General features: G+C 46.2%; 1 protein-coding gene across 28 annotated transcripts in view; it reads left to right on the plus strand.

The window, feature by feature from the left end:
- NEDD4L (NEDD4 like E3 ubiquitin protein ligase) overlaps positions 1-24,784 on the plus strand; it is a 1,724,212-nt gene that overhangs the window by 1,416,016 nt on the left and 283,412 nt on the right. For 14 of the 28 annotated variants that reach the window (XM_086960462.1, XM_086960467.1, XM_086960470.1 and 11 more), the window contains 4 exons: positions 1,558-1,635; positions 18,114-18,168; positions 18,265-18,321; positions 19,977-20,035. In XM_086960462.1, coding sequence (XP_086816588.1) covers positions 1,558-1,635; positions 18,114-18,168; positions 18,265-18,321; positions 19,977-20,035 — 249 coding nt within the window. The remainder of the gene's footprint in view (positions 1-1,557; positions 1,636-18,113; positions 18,169-18,264; positions 18,322-19,976; positions 20,036-24,784) is intronic. The other 14 variants (XM_086960464.1, XM_086960469.1, XM_086960471.1 and 11 more) reach the window with 1 other exon arrangement.

The raw sequence follows: 24,784 nt of genomic DNA on the forward strand, positions 1-24,784 counted from the left end.
ATTCTGGTCTTTGGTTTTTCAGTACAGAAATAAGTTTGAAATTGCACATTTAGCTACTTTAAGACTAAGATTTATTGAACGTGGCTTTTTCCAGAACATACATTAGATAGCATGGTAGAGGCCAATCCGTTGACTGCCAGGAGTACCTGTAAATGACGACGAAGGCAGTTTTGTGGGTGGTGTGACCAGATATTTCTGGAGCTCCTGGAATTATCATTACACTTACTTCGCAAAGAAGATTTACAACGAGGTTTGCTTGACTGATCTTTATTTTCTCGAGGAGAACTGATAGTCCTTTTTGAGTTGTGAGAAATTTGTCTGCTGTAATTTTGCCACAGGAGTAATTGGTTCCCAGAGTTTGTGGTATTAGCCTGAGGCAAATTACCACTTTGTTATTGTATTTCGTTAATTAAGGCACCTGTTTTCAGTACATTTTCTCTTTCTGACCTCTTTTCCTTATGTAAATTTAGTGAGGCATTAGCGTGCCCAATGTGCATTTGGGAAAAATGTTAAGTGCTTGCTGTTAGCTCATAATTTGTAATACTGGGATCAAGAACTGGCCTGTTGGTTGCTAAAGAAACAAAGGTCCTTGACAAGGAAGTTAACAACCATAATAATTATAGGCCACAATATGCACTATAATAACCAAATAAGTCCAGCCGGACTTACAAATTTATTCAATAGTTAAATAAATTAATTTGGGAGAAAACAATGAAACAGTGGGACACAGTCCTGCATCCACAGTGTTACCCCCGCAAATGTTTAATGTATTGTCATATGTCCCCCTTTTTCCCTGTTCATACAGGCTTTAATTCAGGCAGGCAATGGTTGTCCTGATGATGATCCATTATCTTTGACTGGATCGAAACGCCGTCGACATGATATGTGGGCTTAACACTAGTTCACTATTATGTGCCTAAAACGTTCTGTTTCCCACATATGTGAAGCAAACCTATTGTAAATACTGCTTTTTGCTCCGTTTTTCCTCACATGCCTGAAATACCCTTTGTGTATGTATTGTCTTAATGTACGTGTAGCACTGTGGATGCAGGACTGTGTCCCACTGTTTCATTGTTTTCTCCCAAATTAATTTATTTAACTATTGAATAAATTTGTAAGTCCGGCTGGACTTATTTGGTTATTATAGTGCATATTGTGGCCTATAATTATTATGTTTGTTAACTTCCTTGTCAAGGACCTTTGTTTCTTTAGCAATTGATACCCCAGGTCCTGGCTTACCTAGCGGGTTCCCTTGTCCTTTAAAATGGCCTGTTGTTGGTGGCATTTTAACACAACTCCTAATCAGGGCCTAAAAGTACAGTGATTCATACACAGGCAGGGAAATATTCTTATTCTTACTCGTAGTTACCATCTTATTTCTAGGAAATCCGAGTGGAGTGATTCTAATTAATGAACACAAATGTCAAAGTCCACCGTATGTGTGTTTCCATGTCTGAATGTTTCTATTACTTGTAGCATTTGCATGGCATTGTACGGTTTGTTTTTGCGTTTAGAAGCCTTAAACTGTTGCAACTCATTGATTCAATTATGTTACAGGAGGATCCGAGATTGAAGTTTCCAGTGCACTTAAGAACAAAAGCTCCACTAAACCCCAATGATTTGGGTCCACTTCCGGTAAGAAGAAACAGTATTTGTAGCCTACTGCATGTATGTTATTTACCTGTGCGATTAGTATGGACTAAAGCTAAAGTTCAAGGGCCTGATGTACCACTGTTTTTAGTGATAGCAAACTGAAAATCCATCCTCTTGCGACCGATAAAAAAGGTTATAGTTGCACAAACCCTATTTTGTGAGTCGGTAAGCTATTACTGACTCGCAAAATAGGGTTTGCGAGTCACTATTAGGAAGGGGCGTACCAATGGCGTACCTTCCTAATAGCAAGTCACTGGTATGTACGATTGTTTTGTGACTGCAAATGCGGTTGCAAAACAATCACATTTACCACCTACTTCCAATAGGTGATAAACCAGTCGCAAACGGAAAGGGGTCTTCAGGGAACCCTTTGCCCTTTGTGAATGTATGCAAAAATATTCTTTAAGAACAGGCAGTGGTGCCATGGACCACTGCATGCCCTAAAAAAACGAAAAGAAAAATGTTAATTTTTTTCTTTCAAATGAATCCCGTCTTCCTTTAAGAAAAATGTACTACATTAAAATAAAAAAAAGTTGCAAACACAGATATGGCAGTCTGCTCTCCCCAGCAGGCCACCATCCCTGTGTTCTTTCCCATTCCCAATGGGTCGCATATTGCAACCTGCCCCATGAATATTGATGAGGCAGATCATGTGCGACCCCATTGGGAATCGTTACATGTGTCTAAGACTCGTTAGTATATTAATTTTTTTGTAAGTCGCCATTTGCATGCGCAAAAAATCGCAGTTTGTTACCTGTAAAATGGAATGGCCCTACATCTGGCCCCAAGTGACTCCTGTGCCTGAGAAATCTTCCATTAAATAAAAGCTAAAGTTGTCTATTGGGCACTTTCTAAATGTTTTTCGAAGTATCCCTCACTAAAATATAAAAAAGTGTCCTGGCCAGTGATGATTTTACTCATACAAAGAAATATTGAGTGTTTTTTGGTCTGGTTAGAGTGAGGAATATCATGGATCTGCATAGTATAATTGTTGAGGGTTTTTTCTTTATTGTTAGTTGTATGATTTTTTTGTTCACCGATCTTCAGACCTTTAGAATGACGTATTTTAGGTTACTTGTCATGAAGTACAAGTGCAAGTTGTTGTTTGAACCTCTCAACTCAAATGAAAATGCTTTTCCCTTGTTCGTTTACTCAAAAGTTGTGCTTTAAATTAACCCTCGGCACTGAACTCTGCTCTGCTGGCAGAGTTTGCGTAACTATCCATATTCCGCGTTCTGCAGCGAATGCAAGGTTCCTGCAAAACTTCTGGCTCTGGTGCGCACTTACCTTATGGCTGCATCTCGGGCTGCCCTCCTCCTCACCGTAATCTCCTACGTTAGACATACGTCATGATAGGACATGCGCGCACATGCGCAGTCCTACCATGGATTACGGCGTGGAGGGCAGCCCTGGACGTCGCGATAAGGTAAGTGCGGTTTTATTTTACATTAATTGTAGATTGCATTTACAAACATTTTTTTGCGGGGGTGGGAGGCGGAGAGCTCCACTGAGTTTTTGGCCAACTCCGTGATGCTCCGCTTAGAGCAACTCCGCCTGCTACGCCTACCCTTAATTTAAATCACCACAATTCCAGTTTTCTGCTCGTTCTTGTTGGCCTGCCACAATGTAAGCAAACATTGCTTTGCATTTCATCAAAATACTACACCAGAACTAATTACTATGAGCAACTTCCCAGTTGGCAATTAAGATTCAACGTTTTTGTTTTACTAGTACAGGGATTTTAACTTGTGATTCAGTACACTGTCTCTGCGTGTCTCATGACATAAATGTCATACATTGTTACTCGTAGTATTAAGGTAAAAAGGGTAAGTGACATAGCGCCTGGAAGAGGCCGGGATCGTCGGACCAGCTTTGGAGTGGTTTAGATCTTTCCTCTCTGAGAGAATATTTCAAGTGACCGCTCCGCTATTTCTCTCTTGTGTCCACTTCATTGGACAGGATGTGCCATAGGGCTCTGCTTTGAGTCCTGTTCTGTTCAATCTGTATGTCCAACCTTTGGCTGCAGTGGCTCGGCAATGGGGTCTTTCCATTGTTTCCTATGCTGATGACACGCAGTTGGTCGTGGCCCTCTCTGACGACAATATACGCAATGCTCCCATGTTTAATAACGGTCTGGCAGCAGTTGCGGGGTAGATGACTGCCAACTGCCTCCAGCTCAACGCTAATAAATCCGAGGTGTTATTGATAGGGAGAGACCCCGAGCGTTGGAGGGAGCATTGGTGGCCGGTTAGTCTTGGGTGTCCATCCACCCCTAGGTTGGTGGTAAAGAATCTGGGGGTGTGGATGGATTCCACCCTCCGTTTTCAAGACCATAACAAAAAAGTGGTGTTGGGGTACTTTGTCCCGTACACGCGACAAACGATTGTCCAAGGGGCTATCTTGTCAAGGCTGGACTATGCCAGCTCTCTCTTCTTGGGGGCTAATAAGGCTGAGATCACACGTCTGCATAGAGTCCAAAATGTGGCTGCCAGAGCCCTGCTTGGACTCCCCAGAAGCTGCCCAACAACTGGCACCATTCGTCGACTACACTGGTTACCTATGGCCAAGCGCATTGAGTTCAAGGCCCTCTGTCTGGCCTTTAAAATTCTAAAGTCCGCCTCCCCAAGGAACATGGTCAATCTATTAGTGCTGTATACCCATCGGCACCTTCTGCGCTCTATGGGGCAATGCACGGTCACCGTTCCTCGGGGAAAACGTGTTCGTGCTTGCGGACATTCGTTCCGTAGCCTAGCGGCTAAACTCTGGAATTCCCTTCCTTCACAGATCCGATGCTTGGACAACTATCTGATGTTTCGTAAGGCGATTAAAACCTATCTCTTCCCTGCAGCTTAGGTCTTTCTCCTTGTGTCTTGCTGCTCGCAGCGCCGGGACACCTCTTTGCTGGGGCAGCTGTTGCGCTATATACGATAGCTTAGCATAACATAATATAAGATTAAGAATGTACAGTCTCTTCATTTTGCATGAGGATTTCTAGTTTTTCTGGCATCAATCTTGTTACTTGACTACCAGCTCGTTGGACCAGGGATGCAAGTTATTAACATTTTATTCCCTCTCAGCTTGACGTTTGTAAGAGACACACAGTTTGATATTAGTGGTTAATTTAAGAAGATTGACGTGGATCAGGGGACCAGCATTACATACACTACCAAACAGGCTACCCTCTTGACAGGCTCAGTAGCCAGAATGATGAAAAAAAAGCAAAAAAATCTAACTTGAAATAAATCACCCTTTTACATACTGCAGTAATATTACATATTATTTGTTAGATTTGGGGGGCCTCTAGTTGGCTAAGACTTGCGCCAAAGCCAAGCCGAGACCATCACTCTAGTCAGGGCTGGGGAGTTACACGCCAAGGATAGCCCCTGCTCACCACCTTGGTAGCTTGGCACAAGCAATCAGGCTTATCCCAGAGGCCATGTGTAAAGCATTTGCGCACGCACACAACAGCAACAACATCCCAGGCACACTACAAAAGGAACTCCACACAAGGTTATAGCAACAATAGCCTTTGTATTCTCAAAACACATTAGAATAGTAAACACATAATGTACACTGTGCCAACTGGCACTAGGCAATATTTACAAGGGATTATATACACCTGACAGGGCCACATGGATCACAGTCAGAACCATCACAAAGTGAACTTAGTAAAAGTAAACTAGATAATAAACTTACAAGCAATAAACACTGGTAATCACTGTACTTAGCATCAGCCTGTTACACAAACTACATTATGCACAGTATCACACAAGTCTAAATACATTAGACCCTAACCTCCTAAGTATAGATCACATTAGGGGTGTAACTCACACAGTGAAACCTAATCTCACTAGCATAAACCATGATATGCAGAACAACCTCATAATCATAAACCACAGTTTAGAGGTATAACCCAGGGTGCGTAAAACATACTACAGGAATTACATTTCCTAGCACCAAAATTCTATTTGGCACATAAATTACATTTAGCACACAAATCAAATTTAGGGCCTGTTGCCCTATAAATCTAACCGTCCCCCTGGCCAACGGGCCATCCAAAAACGGGCTCAAGTGTCCAGAATGGCAAGGCGCGCTGCCAATGCAGCAAAAGTCAAGGGTGCGACACTGCGCAAACATAAACGTTGCAGCTGCCCACTACTTGCTGGGCAGCTGGGAAAGTGTGGGGCACAGGAGTATATCTCACTCCTGACTTCGCAAGACCCCAAAAGAACTGTGCGCCCAAACGGTGCAGCTGGCACTAATTGCTGCTCAGCTGTAACTAATCAAATGAGGCATGGGCTCTCACTGGCCCTTGAAATAAATGTGCCCAACCTTGGAGCCACACAGGGCTCTTAAAATAATTGGCAAAGTGGGCAGAAAAGTAAATACTGCCCCCAAGCACTGTGCAGCTGCTCTCTGGAACCGGGCAGCTGGGAAAAGACACTGAAGGGACCCCACTGGGGCACCTTTAAACAAATCTACCCCATGAAGCGTTTGAGCCATGTAGGGTCTAAAATACTAGGGCCATTCTTTGGAGCCATCTGGCTCTTCAAAGGAACATGCCATCCCCGTTCGAGCGGGCCGCTGCCAAGTGGGGCCGCTCGAGAAACAACCAGGGACAACCCTGAGTCCTCTCCTTAGCGGGCTCCTGGCATGGTCTCTGATACGCGGCGGGAGCCGGCACCAACCATGTGCCTCGGCCCCCGGCGCCGCAACCTCCACACTGCTGGGCTCTTCAATTCACTGCTGGTGCCTGCGGGGCTCTCCCTCCTTACGGGAGCCCCGCCTCACTTCAGCACCAAGCTTCACCCTGTCCCCCCTCCTCGGGACCAGGACTTGTGGATGGGGCCTGCGAGGCTCCGGCGGAGAGCGGGACTTCCTCCTCACGCGGAAGCTCAGCCCCGCTTCAGGCTTCTGCCCGCCTGACTTCCGGTTTTGCCGCGGGCCCCGGCGGTGCATTCTTTTTCCATGGGCATGATGAGGGGTAGGTTCCCTCCGTAATTAAAAATATGCAGCAGGGTGGGCACCCGTTTAAGTAAGGGCAAAGTTGCGGGGTGGGCACCCTCGCACTAAAATAAATGTAAAAGAACGAAGTCGCAGGATGGACACCTACGCACCGAAATACAAACAAGCGTGGAGGGCACCCACGAGACCACAATAAATGCGGGTTGGGCACCCGCCGCAAAAGCAAAACGGGGAAATCCCCATGAGAGGGGTTCCCTCACCAGGGGCTGCAGCTCAGCGCTGCACAGCCCCCAGGTTCTCCTCCTCTGGGGAGATTAAATCAAAGTGCGCCCAGTACGCTGAAAAGAATGCTCAAAGAGTCCTGAAGGTCCTGGGAGGAAAAAGCACAGCAGAAGGGTCCCAAGAAGAAGTCCTCCATGCATCCAGGGGCAGGGCAGAGACCAGGGATACAAGCCCTCCCCTGGGCTCCAGCAGCAGCACGCCCCTGGCAGATTCAGCACTCAGGTACAGAATTTTTTTCATGGGGTCACAGCCCCTTTATTTATACCACTATTTACTTTGTCTAAAAGTGTAGAGCCAGGGGAGAACCAGATACAACTGGTTCAGTAGCACTTTGTTTTGCTCAGCTTCTATTCACAGGACAGGCCAGGGACATCAGAAGCACCACAGTAGGTGGAGCCAGTATTGTGGAGGGAAGGCAATGCCCTATTCAGGTCCCAGGTGCAACTCCTCCCTCCCATCTACATCCAGAGCTCCCTATTCACCACTGGGCAGACCCATTCTGGCTCCTGAAGCCAACCACACCAGCCTGCCCCTGTCAATCACAAGCCAGACATGCATTTCACATCAGGCAGGCAGGCACACTGCACACAGAAATGGCAACTTTTAAAAGTGGCACTTCGCCACAATAAATCTGCGCACACCATTGCGCATCATTTAATCTCACGAGTTCGCACATATTAAACTCACCTCTGGACTCCTCTCATATCAGGAATTACCATGGAGAGACATATCCCCCATGCATTACTATGGGAGGGCAGGCCAATCTCTCTGAGAGCGCACGCACTTTACACTGGGCCACAATGTTAAAGTGCACAGAGGCCACAAACCACTAGTATCAGGTCATATTAACAGGCAAAAAGTTCAGTGGTGAACCTGCCAAAAGGGCCAATTCCAACATTATTTATTACCTTCACGCCAACATTAGTGTGGATGTATGCATGTGTTCAAACCAGACTATTAGTACACGGGTTTCATTGTAAAATATGAGCCTGTCGCAAAACATTCTGTACAATATGCAGCCAGTTTTTGATACCGGTCTCTTAGCACCTTTGGCCAATAGTTATTAGAATTTTGAGCAAATTGTGATTCTTTTTTTTTTTTGCACTCAAATTCAAATAACGTATGTAAATTAAAAAAAATAATGTCCACAATCATAATAGACTAAATCAGGAGCCCCCGATATTAATGCCTGGACCTGCAAGTTAGTGACTGTGAATATATGCGAGTATAGCACACTTTCAGAAGTGTTAAATTGCAGGAAAACGGCGAAATAGTGGGCGTTTCAAATAGAATAGAGATTCAAAATTCATTTAACATTTAACTCACAAACAATCTTGATGGCTGTTGCCATCCTGTATATAGATGCAGAGGTACCCTAAAAGTAAGGTTGCAGTAAGTGTATTTTCAGGGTTGGGAAAGGGAAGTGGCGTTGCTAATGCTTGTTTGGTTTATGTGGTTGATGAGAATGGTTTGCATGTTTCCATTTTCTTTTACTAGCCTGTCCATTGCATTCTTATTTTAATTAACTTATGGGCTCTTCTGTCCGGTTTCTTGCTGCAGTAAAAATGGTGTTTGATAGATGGATACATCTAACCACAGTTCTTCACCAGGTGAATATTTCCCAAGTAACAGACTGCATCTGGAAACTTTAAAGCAGCACTCCTGTGTGACAGTAGATGGTGTTGTGTGGATCTGCCCGGACATCATTCCGCTCCAGAAGTGACGACCACATATAAATGCCAGCCGTCAGCACTGACATCGGTTCCTTTCTTCCGTGCCTTCAGACATGAATCTGGAGCTTATCTTTGGTCTTTAGACCACAAATATAAGAAAAACTACCAGTTAGCAAGAGAAATTATCACCCCATGACGATATTCTTTAAACTGTGTAGGGATTGTTGGAAACAGATGTCTGTGATGGAACCTCACAATGTATGCTTATAATGTCTGGGGTCGGAATAAGAATCGAGGGTGTGCGATGATTGCGCCCAGGGGAATCCAAAGGCCAAGTTAATACAAAGGATCGTGAAGCTAAACTGTACATTGCCACACACAGCAAAAATCCATGTTGTGTGCGGTCAAAGTCGAAAGGAAGGTCTCGTTCCCGTTGAGGATCATTGTTGAAGTCAAAGTCTTTGGATAAGTCAAAGTAAAAGTACAGGAAGTTGAAGCGGCAGACCGCCCCATCTCACTGCTTTCAGACTCCAGAGAGGGCACAATGGCACCAACATGCCCCAGGTCTTGCTCCCAATCTTCATTGTGGCCAATTCTGAGTCTCGTCCTGGTGCACCCCAAATTTTTATCAGTGCATCTACCAGAGGAGGATGTACAGCCCATCGTATTGTTCTTTCCGACACGAGCAGAATCCACCTTGACTGACACAGCGCCCAGCACATAGCTAACAGGCAATCCGTTACACACAGATACTTTGAGGAGGATAACTTTGTTCCCCAGTATGATGAGGAAAACTAGTATGAAGAACTTCAAAATGCCATTGGTTTAGATACCACACCAGATCCAGGCCTTGTGTTTTCCTCTGGTCCTGTTACAGAGGAAAGCACCTGTTTAGGTTAATCAGTAGATGCTATTGTTGCTCTTTAGCTCCATGCCTAGATGATGTCTTTTAGCTTCTCAGGGGATGTCCAGACTTCATAATGGAAATGTCGTTTGACCACTCTTTTTATTTTTGGCGAAAAAGCGTACTCGGCCCTGCAACAGTTCAAGAAAAGCGGAGCCACGGCCTGTTCCTTGGGACTTTCTACTCCAAAAAGACAGTTCCATCAACAGCTTTGCCCTCTCCGTGGCTGTAGTGGAGCTTCCCATTTTGCCAATTCCTGATTTTACCACCAGCCCATTAGACTTTTCAACCCTTGCTTGGCAGAGGACTTAGTTCTCCAAGACAGTGCTTAGGACCAGCAGCTCAGTCCCCTACCCCTCCAGCAGTTGACCTTAGATTGGTCTTCTCTCTTCAGAGAGAAGTCAGACCCCACTTTGGAACACTTTAAAGATAGCAGTGCTGCAGCTTGTTCATTGGTGGGCTGGCCCCTGCAAACCACTTTTCCCACTAGTTGGAAAATCAGGTTTTTTTCCAGGGGGTGGCATATAGGCAGAGACAGCCTTCTCAGCCAGTGATGCAGCAGATAGACCAGTTCTTTCAGGACCACGTCCAAATAATGAACAGGGGCCTCAGGCCTATCTTGAGTCTGACTGCTCAATTCCTTCATGCCGAAGGATAAATAAAAAAATGCTTCCTTTGGCACAGATTTTTTCTACCTGGGAGACTGCATGGTGGACTTGGACTTGCAGGACACTTTTTTATGGGCCTGTTTTACAGTCCTACAGGTATTGAAGGTGGACCAGGAGCATTTTCAGTTTTTCCCTACATTCTCACCCACAACCCTCTGGTTTTTTCGAAAGTGATGGCAGTGGTTGCTGCCCATCTTCAGAGGTCAGGAATTTCTGTATTCCCATTCCTCCTTGATTGGCTGCTGAAGGAGGGCTTGCGGAAGTCAGCTGTGGACCACCTCTGAATGACAGTGGAACTCCTAACATGGTTGGGTTTACCATAAACGAGACCAAGTCCGACATGATTCTGTCACAAAGGCTCTTGCTCATTAGGGCAATTCTGGTCATGTAGTTCAAAGCTTTTCCTCTGCCACAACAAGTCTGAAAGATTTGGGCTGTAATACTGAGGCATGATCCTGGATCTCGAGAGGGTGGCTGTGAAGCTTCTTGACCTCTTGGTCTTGTGCATCCTCCTGGTCAGCTAAGCCAAGTGGCAAATGCATGCCCCCGTGTGAAACCTGAATTCCCAATGGGTCCAACAATAATGCACCCTTTCCAACGCTCTTCAGGTCTCAAGATGACCCACAATCTGAAGCAGATTACAATATTTGCTGAGGCAGTCTACTCTCTCTTCACTATCAGGAGCTGACAGAGTTGACAAATGTCTCTCTGCTGTATCGTGGCAGTCACTTGAGGAATGTGGAGGGCCGACTCCACATGAACTTTATGGAGCTACAAGCCATTTGTCTGGCAACCGTGACCAGAGGCTGAACTTTTTCCCTTTACAAATGTGTATCTACATGGAGAGGATTCCTACCGATCCCCATAAAGTTTCTTTCCTTTAAACCCTGCGTTCTTTTTCCCTTCTGTTTGCTACTAGGGAAGCAAATGATCAAGTACAGTGTGTTTTATGTCTTACTGCCAATGTCCAATGCTAATTAGGGATTATCTAAATTATGGGGTTTTTACTCTTTACCCTTATGAATGCCATTGACTCGTAGCTGGTTAAAGAAATGGATGAAATATGTTGATACATTTTACACTGATTTATGAATAATCCCGTATTGTCTTTTTTTTCTAACTCCTGTGAAATTAACCCTGAATAAAATAGAATTTAGGCTTGCCTCTTGACATTTAAAAAATATAAATGTGCATGTTATATGATTCCAGTGTATTATATCAAGAGCTCCCATGCTTGGTTGAGCTTGTCCCAACCAGACCAGATTATCCTAGTTCAGTTTAAATAATGCTATGATGAAGCATGGCATGAACTTGATGAGCATTTTGTATCTTAAGAGAATATCCTTTGTAAGGCTCAGGAGACTCTCCTAAAACCTAATCTGGTCGCAAGAAAAGAATTTGTACTTAATTCACTCTTCTTTTTTTGTAAATCAATAAAAGGGGTTATCATGTGGCAGAGACCGGCAGACTGTCTAAAACAACTTGCTCTCGGAAACCTTTACATTTTAACCAGTACTGACTGATAGTACATTGGGGTGGGGTTCTCTCAAAGGTAGTATCAAGTCAGTTAGTGTCTTTTTTTTTAAGGCTGTAAAAAGTATTGTGGTAATCTGATATAGACATCTAGCCGCAGAGTCCTTAACTTAGAATATCCCCAGGCGTGAGACTGGATCTGGAAATGTTTTGCAGCAGCACCTCTGCGCGCCGGGGGACAGCGCCACCCCTCCCCGCCCTGACGTCGTCCACGTATGTGACATTAGCGAGGTCATGTAAGTCCCTCCCGGCGTGCTAACGCCAGTTTCCTTCTTTTCCGCGTGCAACGCGTATCCGGAGTGAGCGGTTCCTCTGGCCTGTTTGCAGGCCTCCTTTTCCACACTCCGCGTCGGGAACAGTGTGCGATGCCTTAGGACTTTAAATCTTGTAATTTCTGTTCGCGGCAGATGTCCGCGACATACCCGCATCTTATTTGTGTGTGGTGCCTGGGCGAGCACCATGACTCCACGGACTGTGAAGCCTGCCAGTGCTTGAAACCGAACTCTCGGCGGGAGCGCCGCATGAAGCTTCTCTCGGCACGGCTGTCCCGGTCGGAGTAGTCTCGCCCCCCAGCCTCTTCGTCAATGACGTCCCTCTACTGTTCGACTCCGCTGTCGATCGCCCTCTGGGGTCCAGGGCTGTTGTTCTCCACTTGGTAAGTCGAGGCGCTTGTCGCCTAGGTCTTCGACCTCACCTTCTGTTGTCAGGGGCACTGCTTCCCGGAACTTTCCGGATGTGCGCTCCCGACGGTCGTCCCCCCGCTATCCGCCCTTTCTGGGTGTAGGGGCGATTCGGGCCCAAATTGAGGCCTATGCCACGGCTTTGCAGGCCTCCCTTAGGTCCTCTCCCGTTCCTGGGGCGTCCTCGAGACCTCTGCTTCTTGTGGGTTCTCCGACAGACTCGCCTGCGAGTTCGCCCCTGGCGCCAATTGAGCCTTTGCCTCCCAGGAACGTCGAAGATGTGGTGCCATTAGGGCGCGGCCCGGTTGGGTCCCCCTCTATAGCCCACATGGAGTTGTTAGGGTGGGCCCTGCTGGGTCCCCCTCTATGAACCACGATGCCTCTGCCGCGACGCATAGCCCTGCGGGGCTCCCTGTGGTGCTGCAGGTGGTTGCCGGTGCTAATGCCCCTGACTTGAGCACACCCCATCCTTCCGAACAGGCGGCTGACTGTCTGGAGCCGGGGTCGGCGCTGTCCCGGCACCGGAGGCTCGACTCTTCGGCTCCGCCTCCACTCCTCTCTCCGGACTCGGAGCCTGTTCTGGATGAGGCGGTGTCGGAAGTTTGCTCGCGTTGATCTCCTTCACCTCCTCCGGGATGGCCGCGGCCTTGCTGAATTCACAATCCGTTCAGCCTTAGATACTGCGGATTCTTTGGGCCGAGCCATGGTGGGTTCTGTTGCCTTGAGGTGTCACGCTTGGTTGCGAGATAGCGTCTTCCCTGAAAATATCTGGGAGAGACTGGTAGACTTACCCTTTGGGATTTTGCTGTTTGATGCTCATGCTGAATTGGCGCTTCACCAGCTTCTGGCGGTCTTTCGTCCTCCCACTTGGGTCCTTTTAGGCCTGTCTTCTGTGGTGGTACTTTTTCATTTTGCATCCTTTAGATGCGCTCTGTGTTTAATATGGGCAGTGAGCCTTATGTCTTCTTTTTTCTGTGGTTGAGGGTACGTACCCTTTTATTGGCATCCCTGGATGCGTTTTGCTTTCAGCTGCCTGTTGGCCTTCTGTGGCTGTGTTCCACAGGTTGCTGTGTCCTCTGACTGCCGTATACAGCCGGTGGCTCTACTTGGTAGTGTCATTACGGCTCGGTACTCAGTTCACCGGTTCGGTTTGTTACTGCATTCTTTTGGCCTGGCTTATTGCTCTAAGAGGTGTTCCCCGTTGTTTGTGGTCTGCATACTCCATGTTGGTTACTTGTACGCTATTATATAGCTTTGTTTATCTCACCTGGGCCAGGAGATCCTGTGGGCTCCATGCGTCGCTTGGTGGTCTGCTGTACGGTGTTCTTCCCTGGTGCCATTTGCTTACGCCATGGTCATCCGCCTCCTTGGAAGCTTTCATGGTCTCCTCTTCAAAAATGGCTCCTACCTGCCCTTACTGTACTTGGGTACGATCTGGTATGGGCATGTTTATGCTCCTGGCTAGTTCTGTTTCTACATACGTTTAAACATTTATGTATACATGCCGGTTGCCTTGGTATCCTCTTCCTACGTCGCCACCTCTTGTTAGGGCTGCGAGGTCTGGACCAATATCTCCATGTGTGAGGGAGCTTTTCGGAGTTGCTGCTGGTTGCCATAAGGGCATCCTTGCTTCCGCTTAATGGAGTGATTTCCCAAATATATTCTCGCTTTTTGGTGTACGTGTCTTTTCCGGAGTGTTGGTCTTCGATTCTGAAACTCTTTCTACCTTTTGTTGACTTGGTGTTTTTGGCACCTTTCTTCAGATATGCCCTTTGTTCCAAATTATCACCTACTCTTGTTACAAGGCTATGCCTGCGGGACAGTTTTTCTCATGGCAGTAGTCTTTGACTGCTGCCTGCAAGCCTACATTGTGGGTTGTTTCTCACTTTGGCTTCATGCTGCCCGGTCGGGCACTCTTATACTTCCTGTGTAAGCCACTTTAAGGTCTCTATAGCCATTTACCAGCTGCACATTCTACCTGCTTCAGCGGGTTGGGGATTAATGCTAATTGCACCTCATTACACTTTTTGGGCATGGTTTTAGCATATTTCTGCTCTTCGAGCTGCTTGGGTTGCTGTCTGGCTGCTCTGCCCTAGCTTTTCCCCGTTTATCCATCACTCTTTTGCCAGATCAGATGCTTGGCGCTTTCTGTTGTGTTGCAGACCCACCTCCCTTTTGGGGTATGGCTGTGGTATCTATTCTAAGTTAAGGAATGTGCGGCTAGATGTCTCTATCAGATGTACGAGTTACTTACCTTCGGTAACGATGTATCTGGTATAGACGTTGTCTAGCCGCAGATTCCTTAACGCCCACCCAGCCTCCCCGTTCTGCGAGGACCTTGTCTAGTGGGGTTCTCCGCTGGCCACTTCGGTTCCCATTGGGTTATATCTCCAGAAGTGTTCAGATTGTTGCACTGCACTGGGTGCTTTCATATACAGTTAACTTCTACTGAGGGGCTTCTTTTCTGTTATATGTTGCCTTCTGTTTTCTCTACTACCTCAGAGTCCTGGTCTCCTCGTGGTCATCCTCATTGAGGGTTGGCTGTGCTTTGTTTCCTACCTCTGTTTTTAGAGGGGAAAGGCCATTCTTTTCATTCTTTCCTACAGTGGACTGTGGTTCTTCTGTGTCCGTTCTTAGTGGACGGCACAGTTCCACTTAGCACTATTGATGTATTTCTGTCCGTTGAGATGTTCTTCCCTTGTTGCACTCGGGAAGGGGTCTTCGCTTAGCTTGTGGGGCTCTTTCTCACAACTTCCACCTATATGTGTAGGCAGTGTCTGATTCTGTCTTTAAGATGGTGTCTCCTCCATCCTCCTTTTTAATTCACAGATTTTTCATCTGTCGCACACTGTTCCCATAATTTCACAGTTTTTGGTTGGTAGCTCCGCTTTGTGCCGCAGAAAAGTTTTTCAGGAGAAAACTGACATCAGCGCGCCGGGAGGGACTTATATGACCTCGCTGACGTCAAGTATGTGGACGACGTCAGGGCAGGGTCGTGTGGCGCCATCCCCTGGCGCGCAAAGGGGCTGCTGCAAAACATTCCCGGATCCAGTGTCACGCCTGGGGATATTCTAAGTTAAGGAATCTGCGGCTAGACAACGTCTCTACCAGATACATTGTTACTGAAGGTAAGTAAGTAACTCGTACTTCCATGCTTGGGTTTTTGGTGATCATTTCCCAAGAAATTACCATACTGGGAGGATATAAGGAATGGAAACCTAACCTATTTTGCAGATGTCGATTAGTAGCTGTGTGTGCAGAAATTACATAATTGTGTATTAGTGAAATTTTGTGCTCCGCTCTACAAGACGAGCATATGTGGCTATGGAGTTAGCACACTTTCAGGAAAAGTGGACCTCTTTCAGTGTATCATTGGGAGCAACACTCAGCAGAGCCTCCATAGTCAACTGCAGTATGCACACACTTTAATAATAAATGTGCTGCACAATTTTTGTCTTGCTTCTAAATGAACGAGTACATTGTCAGGTTTGAGGTGAGAAGGTAGCACTTTTTTTTTTTTTTAACCTTTATTTGTAGTACATGCAGTTACAAGTATGGGCCTACAACCATCCCCGCCGGCCGCTAAACAGATCGAAAATACTGCAAGCAATATGTATAGTTATAGCAGTTCGAAACCCGGGGTCATAAAATAACAGTACATAGCTTGCAATCAGACACAACAGCTTGAAATCAGGATTTAAGAGGTTCATTTTCAAATAAGGTACTAAGGAAGAGGTGTCGCACAGTCGTACACAGTCCCACAATAGTGTACGAATCAGGATATCTACAAACAGTATTAATACGGAGGAAATATCGGGGGATAAGATATACAAAGCAGAAGAAATGCAGGCGCAACCCCAGCGTGTAGCAAGTCTAACCCCCGCCCCTCAACATCAAACATACCGCAAAGAGCATGAGCGACGACGACACTAAAAAGAGAAGAAAGACTAAAGGGCCATAGAAACAAATACCGATCAAACACCCATCCCGCAACCCCCCACCCTGCACACCCGCAGAAGGCCATGGCCTACCCCCCCCCCCCAGCAGCGTGCCTGTCGCCCTAATAGAGACCCGAAATATAGAAAGATAGGGGAAAGCGGAATAGAAAATAAGCAAAGGAGGGCCCTCATCGTGCCGCCCGGCCCCGTCCTTCACCCCTACACCTCGGAAATCCCAGAAAGGAAGTAATACTGTAATGAAGAATAACAAATCCCGAGCACAATAGCGATGAAATATCGATCAAACATACCCACTGCTTAGTCTGCCAACAATAAAGCCAATAGACCATGAACCACATCATCCCTGACCCTGTCTGGCAGCGGTGCCGCCAGAAGTCCACTCGTTAATCAATTTAAAGCACAGTCCTGAGGGTCCAAACAATATGGGTGGGTCCGGTTGGGGCGCAGCCATAGGAGAGCACAACAGTCCAAATCCATCTAGGTATAGACAGCAAAGATCAGGCAATATCAACGCCGGTCTCGGGAACTTCCCAAAGCTCACAGATAACACCATCCATGAGAGGAAAGTCACACAGTTTGGCCACCGCCGCGACATAACCAGGCCAGTCCAAGAGGGAAAACAGCGCTCCATCCCCAGCCGCCAGTTGGACATGTGTCCCAAGGAGACATCCATACAAGCAATCAAGTCGGTCCGCGCGGGCACGGGAGCCCGGACCTCAAGCGGCTCCCGGTGCCTCTGCGGAGCTGGAACTTCCTCCATGGACTCGGCAGCAAGTTCATCGGCAGCCCCCGGGAATCGGACCGTGGCCGCTAGAGACGGCGAGACAGCAATGGTGTCCATTCTTTCACCCAGGTCCCAGGCATGGCAAATCATGGTCTCGTGCAAAACTGTTAGGGCTGCCAACACGTCCCAGGATGTGAACTCCTGCGTATGTTGCGAGCATCCCGGCCCCATCCGTGGAACGCGGGCCGTAGAGAAGGGCACCAGCCGCCATCTTAATCCAGTCGGCCCCGTGCCTCTTCACCACTGTCAGGGACCAGGCCTCACCGCGAGGGTGCCACAGGATGCGTCCCCGGGGCAAAAAGCTGTGAGGCAGGCTCCTGAAAGGAGAGCCACCAAAAGGCTAAAATCCCTGCCGGGCCCCGGGAGTCGCCCGCCTATGTCGGGGGCAGCCCTTGGCTATGCCCGGGCAACAAAGTTTGGGGAGGGAGCAGGAGGCATGCGCCCCCTCCGCTCCTGTGTCACCTCACTGCCCCTCAAGAGTCACCGCCAAGCGGACCGGGTCTTCATCGCTAGCAGCGGTCCTTCATGTCAACGGCACCCACCGACAGGCCCCCTACCGCCATCAACGGCAGCCGGTGCTGCAGCTGCGGGCAGAGGCCCTGCCGAGTCAACGCCCCGGTCTCTTCACCGCGTGGGCCGCGGAGCAGTCGGGGACAGTTCTCAGGATCTGCTGCACGCAGGAGCTTCGGGAGCAAACGGTAGGTGCTCGTTTTCTTTCTCCTATTAAAGTATGCCTTCGTGGCTCAGGATAGATGTCAGGATAGACGTGTGGGGCAAAAGGGCTCACGGAGCCGAGCGACTATGCGGCCATTTCGAATGCCTGCTTGGCTCCTCCCCCAGGTAGCACTTTTTTTGATACTTAAAATATGTTTTAATTGCCTTTCAGACAACCGGTCAAGAAATATAATTCTATCTACATGTATTTGCCCTAAGTTTATGCACAGTAACTAAAAGCTACCCTCTCGCTGTAGATCTTTTTTCCGCTGACACTTCCTATTTTTTCTTCTTTCAGCCTGGTTGGGAGGAAAGAATACATTTGGATGGTAGAACGTTCTATATTGACCACAGTAAGTAGGAACCAATACTACTCAACCATGGGTATTGCTTAAAAGTGGGTCATTAACTGATATGGTGAAAGCATTATAATTCTACTCTTCATTTAGGAAGCCCAGTGTTCCTAAGTGGCGACTTTGATACCAGAGACTTAGTTCCCTCCTACGGTACTGTATGATCACTTCCAGAGAATGTGTGTAATTATCTCCTCTGCCTTTCTCCTTATTTGATATTTGAGCTTGTGAAGCATTAACATTGTTGTGTCTTTTTTTGGATTGTGTATATTTTGGGTCATTTATTTGTTTTTGACCCCCATGACTGACTTACATTACAGATCTTGACGTGCACTCTGGGAATAGAGAATAAGATTGGAAATGATGTTTTTAGCCACAAGGCCACATTTCAGTGGGTGGGAAAAATTAAGATGAAATAAGGGATTTGGTCTCATTAGCCAGTGGAAATCTTGTGGCAAAAGGACCTTTCTGACCTTACTTTCTGTTTGTGGCATGATTTTATTTCACATAGCTTATTAATGATTGTTCACTTTTGCTACTGCAGCCAAGTGGTGGTTTGTGGTAGATTTGGTACCTCTGCACAAGTGTGCATGTCACAAATTTGGTTTATTTGATTTTGAGTCGACTCCCTTTAATTTCACTAGTTTAAGGTCATAGTCAAAGTCGAAACACCCTAGATATAAGCTACAAAATATGTGCCGGAAGTGTTAAGTCCCTCATCATTGACATTGACAGATGGTGCAAACTGTGTTGGCTGCCTGTAATCTCAACTGTTGCAGAATAATACTTGAAATAAATTGGATAAAGCATAATGATACTTGGTCTAAGACCTGTGCATGCCTTCTGACAGCCTGCCAAATATCCTCTTAAGATATCTGTAAATCTGACTGTTGCTGGCAATGTACAATTTTTCACAAGAGCATTTATTTTAATAAATGTGGATAGTTTGGAGAGTCTGAACCCAATTTGTCCGGTGTAACATCCACTGAGGTTTACAATTGTGTTTCAGTTGGACGGTTTTTTCTCTGGTAAATATTCTCAGAGCATGAATATGGGATGGTACGGTAAAGTATAAGTTTGTGCAGCCCACAAAGCGACAAAAGATAGTAGATACTTGCAAAGAGATGCTGTTGGGTAGCTTTACTTGGTGAAAATAAAGTTGGTAATGGATGAACTGTGCACTGTTAACTACCACAAGATAACATTGAATTTTATGCATGCTTAGCAAGTATATTGGTGACAGATGTTTGAGGGTGTATGAATACTCCTGTCTCTTATTTCTGACAGAGGATGTGAGAGTATTCATTCGTTGATTGAGGGTTTCAGGGTACACACGCCTCTCTTTTTATACTCCTCGAAGGAAGAGTTCAGAGTACCCATACCTTAATGACCCTAATTAGACATTTCATCCACTCAGTCCAATGTATTTGCACCCTGTGCCCTCTCACATGTTGGCATACCTCAGCAAGTGGACTCAAATATCCATCTATACATATACATATACATGTATGTATATTATGTTTGTGAGTGCACTTTTCTATTGATATAGTTGTTGAACAATTTAGATGAGTGGATAATGATGCATGTGTGAAAAATAAGGCTCTTATAAGACATGCTTGCAGTTCATCAATGTGTGAAATTGACTTTTTCAGAATACGAGCATGGTGGGCAATGCAAAATGTGAACATTCCCGATATCACACTCATCAGTTGATACATGAAGCAGAAATGACTGTGAATTAGTGTGCTATAACTATGACAAGTGTTAATAAGAGAAAAGTAATGTGAAATATTTTGGTTCTATTACAGATACCAAAATTACCCAATGGGAAGATCCAAGATTGCAGAATCCTGCCATTACTGGTCCAGTAAGTAAACAGGATGTTGAATTGGGGAGCAGTTTTTTTTTTATGGGGGTTCTCATGTTTATTGCAGACCGTTACTACGTTAAAATTAGGGTACATGCCATCCTGCCACTATAAACTCCTTTACTTTACCCTGCGCTACTTTAAGATCCTAAAATGTAACTTCGCAAACCTACAAGGAAAGATGGTGATCTCGCTTCCGTTTTTGCCCACAACTCTAACAGAAACATTTTCTTTTTTGCCCACGTATGAGGTAGGAGACCTTTTGATTGTTTCTGTAAAAGTTCATAGAAAAAGGATAACTTTATTACCATTCGGGATTGATAATATTAACTATTTACATGGTACACTTTCTCCTGATACCTTAATTGAAAAAGGAACCAAACATGATTTTTCTCTACAGCTTGTTAGTATTCCTTTCAAATTCTAGTCCTAGGTGTTTCAGGAATCAGATGCAAACAATGAATTTAATGAACATCTATAAAGCCTGTTACTAGCCACTGATATTGAGAACTTATGTCCAGTGCTATTAGATATCATAAATTAGGGGTCTATTACGATGGCAGGCGGACAAAGTCTGCCCACCACCGAAATGGCAAAAGGGACTCCCATCCATAGGTGCGGCCGTCCAGCCATGCCAATCAGGATGCGACCGCCACCATTGCGGTTGCATCCCGCATTTTGTTGGGCGGTGCTGTAAGCAGCACCCGCTGCAATGTAAAAAAATGCATGTTCTGCATTTGCATGCACAACGTGACACGCACCGTGCGGTGCCTGCCACTGTGTGCATGCAAATGTAGGGGGTACCATGGGTGCCCCCCAACACCCTGGGGGCTGCGAAAAACCGCATGATTTTCCATGGCAGCATCGCCGCAATGGAAAGGTGATCTTCCGTGTACATCATAATATGGATGTATGGATAACGGTGTCTTGCAGACACCGCCACCATATTGTGTCCCTTTTCCGCCCGGTCAAGCATTCGACCGGCGGAAAAGCAGCGGACAGTCTTTCCGTCCGCCGCTGTGCCCACCGCCATACTAATATGGTGGGGGGAGCGCCGGGGACATATGGCGGACCGGCCCGACGGCGGTGATCCGCCCGCCATCAAAATGGGGCCCTTAGTTTGGGAATTTTCAGTATGTCAGTGTTGGATGCATGCGCGCCTGTAGATACACGTTTCGCATACTCCTGTCATCCATTGTTGGATCCGGATCTGTGCAAGGTGTTTTTCTTCAACAGTCTTTTGAGTCACAAGGTAGAGTGGCTCTTTCTCTTGATGATAATGCGCTTTGATATCAACTCCATTGTTAATTATTTTCTTTCCACTGTCTGGTTTGGATATGCATGCCTGCACTCTGGGTCATGACTGTTTTGGGCTCTTTTTGGTTCGTGTTTCACCCGTACCCTCGTCAGTATTGTCTCCTAATGTGTATACCATCTACCATATTAAATCTCCGAAAAGTATCGCTCGTCGGATCGGCTCACTTTGTCAACGGCCCTTCAGGGCCTATCTTTTCCATCCCCTTCAACTTCACTAGAGAATGACCTTCTGGTGATAGAACGTACAACTTTCCACTTCTGCCCGAGCAGCCACATTAATTATTCCAGGACCGACCAACATTAGGTCTGTAACTTGTGTTTGCCTCACGAACACAGGAAAGAAGATTGTGAGGCCTGGACTTTTTTTGGTCAGAAAAGACTCTCCGGGACCGCCGGGCATGTTGACAGGAGATGCAGCAAAGAGACTTCATAGAAGCGCCCAACATATTCGGTGACCACAATGTCATGGAAGAGGAGCAAAAACCCCATGAAGCCTCTGCAGCAGAGGAGGAGGCGTTCTCCTTCGACTGTTCTGACTCACAGCTCGAAATCAACCTTGAGATGCACAATGAATCACTGGGTCAGTGTACCATCAGTTCAGATACCCTTGCCTCTCCCCTCAAAAGACATTCGGTTCCAACCGAACACGGACATGGTAGCCAACCAAAGATTGATTTGGCCACCCCAGCTTTGAACTTAAAGCAGAAACATTAGGCAAAGCCTTCAACATTGAGCACTTTGGCACAGACTCAGCTGTCTATATCAAGCTGAACAACTCTTCCTTCGGTACCAACCACTTCGGCGCCGAAACACAAATTCATCTTCACGCCGAAACCTTCCTAACCGGCTCTGAAATCCCACCTTGATACTCCAGTGGACCCGATTTTCACTAGTTGCAGGAGGAACTCGATGCCCGACAGAGACAAATGCACATACACCCTGAAACTGGGAGTGTTTTAGCCAAGACTCCAGTACTGACTCCACCAACAGCCAAGCACCAAATTTCCTTCGACAAAGGCATTGACCTACCTGTGCTATCCAAAAAGAGGAAGTTAGGCAAGGTCACTGGTCCTTTACCTCTTACTCCACCATCTTCTTCTCCACCACCACCATCACTATCCTCCCTTCCCCACCTTGGATATCACACTTCAAGGGTCCCCAAAATCAGTTACAGATGAACCTGGGATGGGAGATGGGAGATGATACATACTGTGTGACACCACCACCACCACCACTACCTCCTAATAATGGACTGCATACAACATTGACCCTCAAGGGGACATAGATCCCAATTTGTACCCTGCTAGGCCATTTCCTCTTGATGGCTCTACCTTCTATCAGGAGCTCACCGCAGGGCTGCAGCTTAGCATGATGTCAATTACACAAAGAACCTCTTGTAAAGGACTTCCTTTTCGAAGCTCTCTCCACAACACACAGGGCAAACTAATATCTCCCTATGCTTAAAGGTATACAACAGCATGTTGTAGACGTCTTCAAAGACCCTGCACGATCTAGGATCATCACTCCTAGGGTCGACAAAAAGTACAAAGGCTCTCCATCTGACAGAATTAACATCAAGGGACAAATTTCACCCGGCTCAGTAGTTGTTACCAATGTCCGTGAATGGACTAATTCCCAAGCTGCTGCTGATGCTCCACCTCCTTACAAAGAGAGCAAATTAATTGATATCTCTCGAAAAAGAGTAGCTGCTCAGTCCGCCAATCATTGGCGTATTGTTAACTACTTGGTTTTAATGGCACAATATGACTGTTCCCACTGCAAGGAGATAGGAGAACGCCTTCAACACCTCCCAGAGGTACACAAAAAGAGCACATAAGTTTGTTTCTGAGAGAAAGCTCTTTTTTTAACTCATCTGTCTGCTGTTTGTTACATGCCGCAGATACTGCAGCTCAGGGGATTAATACATCTATTCTATTGCAAGGCAATGCCGGGCTACGCATATCTGGTTTTCAACTAGAAGTACAACAAACACTATTAAATGTCCCCCTTGACAGAGAACACCTTTTCAGCCCTCAGGTTGATGTAACTCTCGAAATAGAGAAAAAAGATAGCCAGGTCTATGGGTGCCCTACAAACACCACACCCCTGTGGTTCCTTTAGCAGCTCCTCATATAGCGGCGGCTCCAAAATTACAACTACTGAAGCCTCTTCCTCATATCACCGGGGACAGAGTCACCATTCCTCTCCCCTAGGCTACAATAGGGGTTCATATAAAGTAAACAACACAAAAGGTAGAGGGGGAAGATTACAATAATTTCTCCCCACATGGCAATCCATTACATCGAACTAGGGGGTGTTGGACATTATCCAACATGGTTATTGTCTGGAGCTCATCACCATACCTCCAACTATTCCACCTCGCACTCACAGCCTTTCACACCAAAGACTACTCAAATCAAATTTAAATTCCTTTATTTCGGTCTCGGAAGGGGCCATAACAGTGCAGTAGATAAAAAAAAATGCAATCCATTTCAAGTAAAAAATATATATATATATCACTGGGCAAAGCAATACAGTATATATTAGATTTTATTTTATTAAAGTACATCGAGGATTAACACAGGCAGATAAGGCGACAAGGCCATGGTTATGATGTTGAGTTTAAATGACCATAAGGGAGGGAGGGGGGGAATCTACTAATACAGCTTTAAGTTTCTCCTTTTGATAGAATATTTTTAAAACGAGCAGATGTTGATGCAGTTAGAGGGGGAGTCCAACAGGTGTAAATATTCTAGGGTGGCCATAGAGGTCCCTAGGCCCTGAAGTCTGACAATGTAGAGCAGGTGTAACCTGCTAAATTCCTGGTAGAATTTACAAAAAAACCGAAGTGTAGTAGGTTTTGAGTTGACAATTCGTCACACGGGAAAATTTGGATACTAGCCGAATTGCATGAGAAATCACAGATGCCACCTCCCAAAACCTAACTGAAATTGTGTCAAAAGCATTCTTTCCAAAGATGATTCAGTCCAGTCCAGGTATGGAGCCAGATCCATAGATCGCATGCTCCCTAACTGTGGCTTTAGAAAGTTCATTCACCTCTCTGTTTTGTCAATTTTGTTTGAAATATGTCTTAACCCTTGCCAAATCTTGTTTTACCATCCTCTCAGGCTGGAAGAAGAGGTGGGGTTCACCAAGATTTCAAAGCCCGGACTTGATGTACCCCACACGAGTCTTCTTAACACCCTGTTTTGCCTGCCTTGAAGGGGATTAGGGCTTGTATAGCCCCAGAGGCCTGCACCATACATTAAGGTAAGCAGGCACATTCTCTTCTAGGGGGCCATGTGTTTTTTCCCAATGCGACAACCACATTGAAAAACAACTCAAAAGAAGCTGGTGAATTTGCACCGCACAGTGGAGATGCAAGGTCCCCTTTGAATCAAAGACTATGCCCAGGTAGGAAAACTTGGGCTA

Source organism: Lissotriton vulgaris, chromosome 3_1 (assembly GCF_964263255.1).
Source record: "Lissotriton vulgaris chromosome 3_1, aLisVul1.2, whole genome shotgun sequence".
Taxonomy (NCBI): Eukaryota; Metazoa; Chordata; class Amphibia; order Caudata; family Salamandridae; genus Lissotriton; species Lissotriton vulgaris.